The 10,447-nt window shown below is 44.6% G+C and overlaps 1 protein-coding gene across 1 annotated transcript; it reads left to right on the top strand.

Annotated features, from left to right (window-relative positions):
• The first annotated feature begins 1,686 nt into the window (after positions 1 to 1,686).
• NKX1-2 (NK1 homeobox 2) lies at positions 1,687 to 2,768 on the top strand. The gene is made up of 2 exons (XM_018553666.1): positions 1,687 to 1,876; positions 2,197 to 2,768. The coding sequence occupies exons 1-2, from the start codon at positions 1,687 to 1,689 to the stop codon at positions 2,766 to 2,768; spliced, it is 762 nt and encodes a 253-aa protein (XP_018409168.1).
• The last annotated feature ends 7,679 nt before the right edge of the window (positions 2,769 to 10,447 follow it).

Raw genomic sequence — 10,447 nt, 5'->3', positions numbered from 1 at the left:
ATATAGTGGCTTTACAACTACTGAGGAACTACAAGTCCCAGAAAAACAATTGACAGGACATTCTGAGACCTGTGCTTGCTTACAGAACCACTAAACCTAAGACAAAAGGGTTACCTTATATGAAAGAGTTACTATCAGTCCATGTATTTGATTTCCTACTGTAGAAAGCAGAGCATAGATCAGGGGTGGGCGATTCCAGCCCTCCAGCTGTCGTAGAACTACAAGTCCCATGAGGCATTGCAAGGCTCTGACAGCCACAGGCAGGACTCTCAGAGGCAAAGGCTCGATGGGATTTGTAGTTTTAGCACAGCTGGGGTGCCAAGGTTGCCCTGCATTAATACATCATTAGGTTCCATATGCACTTTGCAGTGGAGGTATGTTGCAGTAATGCGCACGTTACCGCAGCACACGTTACATGTGTTAGCACATTGCAGAATTTGCACCACAACACAATCATGGTGTACACGTGTTGCAGTTTTTCCAAAACGCACTGCGATTAGACGCGGTGGTGCAGCGTCAGAAAAAATGCTGCATGTGCATGTTTTTGTCCATTCTGCCGTGTTGGCAACTTATTCCAAATAAGGGGGCTCTCTTAATACAATGCACAGGAATGGCAAAGTGTGAATGGGCCTTAAATATTTTATTTTCAATACAAGCAGTATAAGTATCTGAATTAGACTTGGTGCCAGCCTCTTACAGTCCTTGTGCAGTAGAGCTCAGACTGGAAGAGTGAGATGGAGAACGAGGAGCCAGTCAGTTGTGAAATAGTGCTCGTGTGCTAACAAGGGCCATGCTGATAGGAGGACAGATCAGATAGATGAGCCTGCTGCTTCTCCTTTTAGGAGCAAGACCTGTAATTGTTATTGAACTGCAGAAGGGAGAAACCAGGTCTCCTGTCCTGCCAGACAGGGCTGTGCTGTGTGAGTAATAAAACTGCATAAATCGTAGGATTGGAGAGACAGGGTTACAAAACATTTGGTAGGTAACAACAGCTCCCGTATATATTTCATCTGCATATTTAACTGACTGGAGTTCAGCTGTGAGGAGAGGAAGTAAGAAGCACGGCTATTATGCATTACTTCTAAACCTGCATTTCTAATGAGCAAAAATGGCCGCCCCCATGTAATGATATTCTCATGCAGCTATACAAGGGAACAAAGCAGCTAGTGTAAATACAGACAATGGAACCCGGGGAGTTGTTGGCATGATTGTATATCTGGGCTGATGTGTGTTACTCGGTGAGAATGGATGATATTGGGAGTCATGGAAGTGTCACAATCACTTTAATTGTCCAGGTCAGAGGTGAACAATTCTCAAAGCGGGAACCTGAGCACCTCTGAACCAATCAGGAGCTTCTCCGTGAAAACAGAAGGAAGCTCCTTCCGTGCTATCCAATTAGTTGCTGGTGGGGAATTCCCCGTCCACAGCTTGCAGCAAGCAGTGACATCACTGACCTTATATGACTAAATTATATTTACCTAATAGGGCTATGTGGCTATATAAAGTAAATGATGTCCGCACAAGCATCCCACCCCTTTGTTTACATGTGGTTTCAGGGAGGGGAATGCCTGGACCGCAGCTGATTGGGTGGCACAGAAAAGGCTTCCTTCCGTTTTCAGGAGAACCTCCTTATGCAGGGGTGGGCAACTCCGGCCCTCCAGCTGTGCCTAAGCTACAAATCCCAACATGCCTCTAGGAGTCGTGCCTGAAACTGTGATTCTTGCAGTTGTAGTTCCACAACAGCTGGAGGGCTGGAGATGCCCACTCCTGTCCTTGCGGGTTCAGAGGACCTCATGTTTGGACCGGGTTTGGTCTGAACTTGAGCTCATTCCTACCTATGAGTATAGAATATGGGAGATGCCAATGCTCTATAGAGGTAGCACTGTCATTCTAAGTCTGGCTTCACCAACTAGTGATTTGCTGACCCATAACAAGTTTTCAGGCTTCACTGGCTACATGATTGCTTCAAGCTGGTGACTCACTAGATAGAAGTTCCTTGTTTGGAGGAGCTCAGGCTCAGACCAGATTCATTCCAAGCCTGAGCTCACCCCTATAGCACAGGTACCCTTAATATATCATGTTCCTTATTCAGTAATGAGGAAATAGATGTCTGGACAATAGTCTGCACCGTTAGCACCAACCAAGACTTTCATTATTTCTGATTTCCTAATTGTTGATCTTTTGCTCCTTTACCAGATGTGATCACAGATGTAGCGGCTGAACCAGAGGATGAAGCAGGACCTTCTTTGGACCCCAAATCTATGGAAGAAGAGTCAATGAAGATTGAGGATCAACAGAGCACAAAGGTCCCCACGGCCAGTTCTAAGCCCCGGCGGGCCCGCACCGCCTTTACATACGAGCAGCTTGTGGCCCTTGAAAGTCGCTTTCGAAGCAGCCGATATTTATCAGTGTGTGAGCGGCTCAGCTTGGCTTTGACTCTGCACCTAACAGAGACTCAAGTCAAGATCTGGTTCCAGAACCGGAGAACGAAGTGGAAGAAGCAGCAGTCTCCAGGAAGCGTAGAGGCCAGAGCCTGTAATACTTACAGTTGTCCTCAGAGTCCCGGTCCACAGTTTATTCCACCTTTTCCATCCTACCCCTGCACTGTGCAACACCCTCACATGTGCCCAAGTACAAACCACCAGATGCCACCATTTCCTAGACTTTTCCTATCTCCTTCCAACTCCTTTCAACCTTCTCCAGCTTGTCCTTTCCCTCGCTTTTTTAATTCAGTCAGCATGACATCATTTTATAGCCCCACCCCCTAGGAGCCAGCAGCCTTTAAAATGTATTGTCCACTGTTTGTAGCAGTGGACAGACAATTAAATGGAAACATGTGGATAGATGGAAAAGAAAGCCAGCCCTTCTAGTCCTCTGCCTGGATTCTGTGGAGGGAATTTACTAAGGCTGTTAAAGCTTTACGGGCACACCAGATGAGACAGTGTGCTGTAGGTATGACACCATTAGGAACATTTTCTGTGTGTTTGCCATCACGTGATACAAAAGGGTTAGAACGCTATGTGTGATAATCCTGTATAAAAATAGGACAAATATAATATCTAGTTGGCAACATTTGTTCCTTCAATCAGCAGCAGATATTTGAACTGGTGCAACTTTATTTCTGTCCACTAGAGGGAGGAAGTTTTACTACTGTGGGTGTATTAAAGGGAACCTGTCATAGGAGAAATATGTAGGCTGCAATTCCTGAGCTTTCTCCCTGAAAATGCTACTTGCTTAACTATCGTGTTCATGCAATGACTTCATTACTTTCTGAGTCACTGACCAGGAAGTATAAAAAGAAAGAAATATGTCATTTTCCTGAATTACATGCTTGCTCTGGATTTATGACTCAGAAGAGCAGGAACAAGGTGCAACCAGTCTACCAGCATTTTTAGAAGGTGGTTAACAATAGTAGTCCCATAGCTCACTCATGATATATGTAAGTTAAGCTGGAGGTCTGGGTAGCAGTGTGTATGTATCTAAACTGATAATAGAAAAATAACAACTCCATCTGTGTGCATATCTTACTAATGATGGTGTCCCTATGGCTATAACAGTCCCTGGGATGCAGAAACATTAAAAATCCACCAAGGCTACTTAGCTTTCCCTCCACTGCTCCGTCAGCCCTAAGTCATGCTAAAAGAAATGCAACCTTGCCACCATTGGTTCCTTACAAATGTGAAGATTCTTCCCTTTAGTGAAAGATAGTGCTGTGTAGAGCAACGGTCCTCAAAATTTCTAAACAAAGTCATGACCATTGGTGGTCAGTGGGAGTCAACAATGTCCAAGGCTCAGGGGTCTGTGGGGGTAAAAAATGTCCCAGGGTAGATGTCAGTGGAAGCAATAGTGCCCCATCATTTGTATCAATTGGAGTAATAGTGCCCCAGGGTTGGCATTAGTAGGAAGATTAGTGCCCCATCGTTTGTATCAATTGGAGTACTAGTGTCCCAGGGTTGGTATTAGTGGTAGGAATAGTGCCCCATTGTTGTTATCAGTTGGAGCAATACTGCCTCTGGGGTGGTATTAGTGGGAAGAATAGTGCCCCATTATTGGCATCAGTAGGAGGAATAGTGCTCCACTGTTGGCACCAATTTGAGTAATAGTTTCCCAGGGTTGGTATAAGTGAGAGGAATATTGCCCCATTGTTGGTATCAATTTGAGTAATAGCGCTTCAGGTTTGGTATTAGTGGGAGGAATAATGCTCCACTGTTGGTTCCAATTGGAGTAATATTTTCCCTGGGTTGGTATAAGTGGGAGGAATTGTGCCCCATTGTTGGCATCAGTGGGAGGAAAAGTGCCCCATTGTTGGTAACACTTTGAGTAATAGTGCCTCAGGGATGGTATTAGTGGGAGGAATTGTGCCCCATTGGTAGCGTCAATGGGAGGAATAGTGCCCCGTGGCCAATTAAAGGCAAGCAAAAGGCCACATCTGGCCCACGGGCCACAGTTTGTGGACCACCTGGAGAGAAGGTGTGTGATATGAGTCACATATACATGACTGGAAAAAAATATGTCATCTGGGGTGCAGGGGTCCCCCATTCACTCTCTTTCCATCTCCCCAGTGTGCAGCCATGACACATACAATAAGAAGGATTTATCAAGGTTTTTTGCTGGAGAACTAATCTCAGCAGGAACTGAACATTTTCACTACAATATATTTGCACATATTTACAGCACCGTGATGCCAATGTATGTTGTTTTTTTACCTAAATCTTGAGTTCTGTGAAGCCCTCCTGTGTTGAGAGATGGCTGCTAGTGCTGACCTGAAAATGCTGTTTATCTTTCTCTCTGTACTTGGTCTGGTTCAGTTACTCTGAAAACAATAAAGCTGGAGGATCAGCATGACAGTCAGAGAACTATCAATTGTAAAGGGAGCTCAGCATTAGCAGTCCTTGTATTCCCGCCTGAATAGTTCTGTTAATTGGGCCGTAATCTTTCCAGGCCGCTATACACAGCTCGCTTTTCTCTTGTTCAGCCTGCAAATCCATCGATTCTCCCATTCACACTAACAGCATGGATGGAGAAATCTCCACTGCCGGCTATTGTATTTCAGTAGCCACTGGACCCACTGCTGCGAGAATACCTGAACAGTGACTTTTTTCGAGCCGGGTGGTGCTTGCAGGGCCACCCACTGCCTGGGATTTCAGCAGGAATCAGCCGAAATTTAAGCAGCCTGTGGCTAGCAATACACAGTTACACTGCACATATATTTGTATGTATTCTTGTATGTATTCTCAGTATTTGTTCTTATGGTGTGAGAACATAAGGGATCTGCACTTTTATAATCTCATCTTTTAATATTGTCCTATATGTAAATGCGCTCACATTAAAATATAGGGAAGGCAATTATAAATATTTGAACATTTTGTATTTTTTAAATATTGTTTATTTTCAAGCTTTAATTGTATCATGATTACCTTTGTAAATACATAGTACGTATATTGGAATTAAACTTGAACGACTATAAAACTTGTGTGACTGAGCTGTATTATATGACTGGGTTCCTTCAATGGAAAAGGCTACCGACTGTCAGTTTTGAAGTGCTTTTTCCCAAAAAGTGCAATGCTTTGTAAATAGGAAATTCCAGTTTGTGTGGAATGTCAAGGAGAAAACGTATATCATTCTCTAGACTGATTTATAGCAAGTAGAGAAAACAAAAACCAGAGTAAAAGTGACAGGATTGTCCACAGCGACCAGATTTCTCGCTACTTTTGAAAGATTATTATTATACAGGATTTATATAGCGCCAACAGTTTGCGCAGCGCTTTACAATATAAGGAAGACATTACAATACAATTCAAGACAAGATGGTAAGGAGGGCCCTGCCCCTGAGGCTGAGACAATCTAAAAGGGAGGGTCAAGTGATACATGAGGAGGTAGCTGTGTGGGGATGAATTGTTTGAGAACGTGATGGTTGAACGGTTAGGTTGAGGTGGGAAAGATAAAGCTAAACATGAAATCTGGGCTGAGCAAAGATGTTTCTACATAAGCCTTGATTCACAGTCACCACATGCGTGTGGCATATTTTGCTGCACTTGTCACAGATAGGGCAACCCATTCATTTCAATTGGTTGTCCTTTGTGCCACAAACACAGCAAAGAAGCTCATTCAGCAATTTGAGCTGCAGGCTTTGTGTGTTTTTTTGGCTGTGCGTTTTTGCATGTTTGTTGTAATTGATTTTTTTTTTATTTTTACATTTAGCTCGGCTTAAATACAGCAACAGCACTCAAATTTGATTTATTTCAACTCAAGAAAAAGGCTTTTTTTTGTAGTTTTGGCTGCAAAATCTGACTCTTTTTTTCCCTGCAGTAATAGGCCTGAACTGACTGGTGGAAGTAGAAGCCACAACAGATATAAAAGCTAGTTTAATAGTATACATAGTATAGAGTGCACAACAGTTCAAAACGACACCCCCACATTCCCCCGAAACCCCTCCCATCCCCCCTTTTCCCAGTTACAGTATTCTCAAAATATAGACTTCAGATATGTGCTTGGTAGAAATTAGCTAGTGTCAGGACAGTACACAAGCACTTGAATAGGCAGCAATTAGAAAGACAAGTTATGTTTTATCTTGCAATAAAAATTAGAGTGTATTATCTTAGACACAATAGCCACAAATATTGTTCAATGGCTGGACACAGTATGTAAGCAGCGTGGTTAGGTCGCAATATAAGAGGGAGAGACAAAACAGGTTTTATCTTGAAATAGAAATTAGGGTGTATTATCTGAGACACAACAGCAAACAAATATTTATATTTACTGGCTGGACAAGGCAGCTCCAGATGGTAGCTGACATCAGTAGCCATCTGGAGCTCTGCAAGCTGTGCAAGCGCTGCAATCTCTTTCCAAAAGTTAATTGTAGAATCATACGACCAGAAGCTGCCTGGTTTTTGCCAGACTAGGGTTTGGGGTTTTTTTTTTTGGGGGGGGGAGGGTGTTTTCCCCATAGTTCTCTCAAGGGTCACGGGAGGACATTTACTAGCGTGTTCACGTGACCCAAAGCTCAGTATAACAGCAAAAAGTTTCCCAGCACACTCACCAGCCAGCATGCAAAAAAACCTGTCTCACCGCTAAGGTTAAAAGCCGCGCCAAGGCACCTCTATATAGTGCGGTCCTAACTCTAAACTATGAAAGCTCAGTATATCGCGAGCTATAGCTTGCGGTATACTGAGACCGCCGCACCTGGGAAGGATCCCGACAATGCTGTTGAGATCCACCCTGCTGCATGAATGACGGCTGGCTCTGCCTATCTAGATGCAGAGCCAGCTGTACCCGCCCCCTCCTCCGTCCGTTCCTCCAGTCAGTGCTGGAGGATCGGAGCAGAGGGGGGACTCCCTGCAGGGAGCCGTGACTGACTGCAGGGAGATGATCGAGAAGTGAGCAAGCGACTGTATGTGTTCGCTCACTTCCCGATCTATTGAGCCGACCTGTGACACTTTCATTGTCACACGTCGGCTCGAACTATGAGGATGAGTGATTTTCACTCGCCTCATAGTTCTCCTTTAATCTCTGTGTGGAGCAGTGATTGGATGTGACATCATCTCTCCTCCAATCACATAAGGCCTTGTGTTCTTTTTGCATTTTGTGAATGGGCAAGTAGCAAGGAGGGGTGGATGATGAGGAGGGGTGGGTGGAGTGACCGTTGGACTTCACTGCTCAAAGCACATCTCTCACTCCGTGCAGCACCTGGAAGCTCTGCGTTATGTGCAGGAGACAGCGGGCTGCAAATATCTTTATACTGCACATAACTCTCAGCTTTTTAATAATCATTTACACACCAGCGTGATGTGTAAAATATCATTTTTCCTGGAGTTTGGTTTCAATTTTTGAATGAAGGTCTACTTTAAATAAGAGGGGTATTTAAATAATGTGGGTGTAGGTAATAGATCCAAACACCTGTGGGCTATGACCACGTATTGGGGCAGGAGCGGGCAACTTTGACCCTCCAGCTGTTGTGAAACTACAAGTCCCATGAGGCATTGCAAAACTGACAGTTGCAGGCATGACTCCAAGAGGCAGAGGCATGCTAGGATTTGTAGTTAAAGCACAGCTGGGGGGGCCAGAGTTGCTGCCCCTGTATGAGAGTATTGGGCAGGAAGAGAGAAAAAGAAAGAAAGGAAAAGCAAAGATAAAAATTAGATAAGTGGGGGGTGTGTAGCGGTTATTTCACAAGCCACAGTCTGATTGGATGTTTAAAGCAAACAAAAGTTACTTCACCAAGTGTGAAAATGTTACAATAGAAATGAGTTTTCCGCGGCTTGGTTCGGCGTGGTTCTCTGCTGGATTTCTCCATCGTCTTATCTTATCTCTCATGTTGTTTGCAGAGCACACACTGCCACTGGTTAATATGACCTAATCATTGCAGGGGCACTGTACAATCTGTCTGCTCAACCAGACCCAGCTGTAGTGACGGCACATTCTATCACTTGGAACGCTGACATCCGCAGAAATCTGTGCGGTTGGGTTCACCCTTTTGCAATGAGTAATTGGAGCACACATGACATGTGCATTGGTATGGTTTGAAAGGGTTGCCATCGCGCCTTCGCGCACCCCAAAATGCACCCGACCTGATCCTTCTTATTGAAATGCACTGCACGGCAGCGTACAATAATGCGTCACCAAGCACTTGAGCTGGTCCCGCCCTGGAATTCATAAAGAGTGTTGCATGCACTTTTTAGGATCCTGCTTTGCCTCTGCACAACAAATGTCAGTGCTGGCAACAGATTTATGTACCTGAATTGTTGGCATTGGAGGCATGTTGGGGGCTGGCACTGTCCATTAGACATGTGCACCAGCAAAAAATGTGTTTTGTTTCGTTTTGATTCGGATTTAGTGTCATTTAGTTTTTTTGGAATTCGGCTCCGAAAGTCAATTCGTTTCGGTATTCGGATTCGGACTAAATTCGTTAGCGGTAATCTGTACGACATTTCGTTTCAGTTTCGTTCGTTGCAGCAAAGTGAAATTTAAGAGGGAAAAAAAGGTATTTTTGTCTCAAATGTCACTTTGCTGCGACGAAATTTCGTCCAACAACAGACTACCGCTAACGAATTTCAGAATCGGAAATCGGATTCGTTTGCATTCGTTATATTTGTAATTCGGATACATCTGAATTTCCAAAATTTCGTCTGAATTTCAATTCGGAACAAAACAAATCGCGCATGTCTACTGTCCATACTGGCCAATATATTATCAGTGCATGCTCCGCCCCCAGGCTGCACATTCTTATTGGTTCCTGTGCAGCTGACAGTTTCCTAGCAACCAAAGACAATGTGCTGACAGCATCCTAGCAAACAAGGACCATGTGCTGGCAGCATCCTAGCAACCAATTATGCTGTGCTGACAGCATCCTAGCAACCAAAGGACAATGTGCTGACAGCATCTAGCACTCAAGAACCATGTGTTGACAGCATTCTAGAAACCATGGATGATGTACTTGCAAGCATCTTTGGTTTCTAGGATGCTAGCAACCTCTCTGCAGAGTGTTCTTGGTTGCAAGGATGCTGACAACCCCAGTATTCTGGTTTAGCAATAATGTGGTTAGGGCGGGAGGGCAAACTCCTCTGGCATGCTCCAGTAAATAAGACCTATTTCATAGTGGATTCATTTGTGTCAGGAGTGAAGGAAACCTCACCTCCCAACACAGATTGCTCCAACATGAAGCTGGCCTTATTTACCACCAGTTACCTCACCTTTCTCAATGCACTGACACAACTTCACTCAGCCCTGTGAATATGCACATCCTTGTGTCACTACTGTCACATAGTGTGCCTTCTGAACTACTACTCAACATCCGAACAATGTCACATTATCGTTGCTTGCTGGAAGCAATGCATGATGGGATATGTAGTCTTGAGAAATTGAGTTATTGATAGTGATGGGCAGACGGAAGGCAGCACTCACTACATAAAACTAGTAGCTCTCTAAGGAATACAAATGTGATGACGTCACTGCACTTGTCATCCATTCATTCTTCCTCCCATCCATGTTCCTGTAAATCCGTACTGAGGTATGGACATGGATGGGAGGAAGAGTCTGCAGGGTGCAGAGCATTGCACCTGCAATCCACTGACTGGTTGCAATGCTTTATAGGAAAAAAAATGCTTTATGCAAAAAAAAAGAACGAATGCACATTTTGTCTTTTATGAAGATGTGTTAAGTTCTTATTTTTTTAGGAAGAGTGGACTATTCCTTTAACCTCTTGCCGTCCACCCGTAGTAAAAAAACGGACGGACGGCACTGCTGCATCTGCGGGTTGCCGTCTCCAGACGGCAATTTTTTTCTGCTCGCGCGCGCCCCCTAGTGGGCACGCACGGGCAGAAAAGACCCGATCAGTGCACACACCCGTTACCGGGTGTTACACATATAGGCGATCAGCGGGTCTATAGCCCGCCGATCGCCTATATGTGCTCGTTCGCGGCGCCCCCCCGCGCCCGGTCGGCGCTTCCGG

The sequence above is a fragment of the Nanorana parkeri genome, unplaced genomic scaffold (assembly GCF_000935625.1).
Source record: "Nanorana parkeri isolate BGI_ZX_2015 unplaced genomic scaffold, ASM93562v1 scaffold127, whole genome shotgun sequence".
In the NCBI taxonomy this organism is placed as follows: Eukaryota; Metazoa; Chordata; class Amphibia; order Anura; family Dicroglossidae; genus Nanorana; species Nanorana parkeri.
The sequence above is the reverse complement of the archived record's forward strand: the minus strand, read 5'-3'. Positions and strand labels throughout refer to the sequence as shown.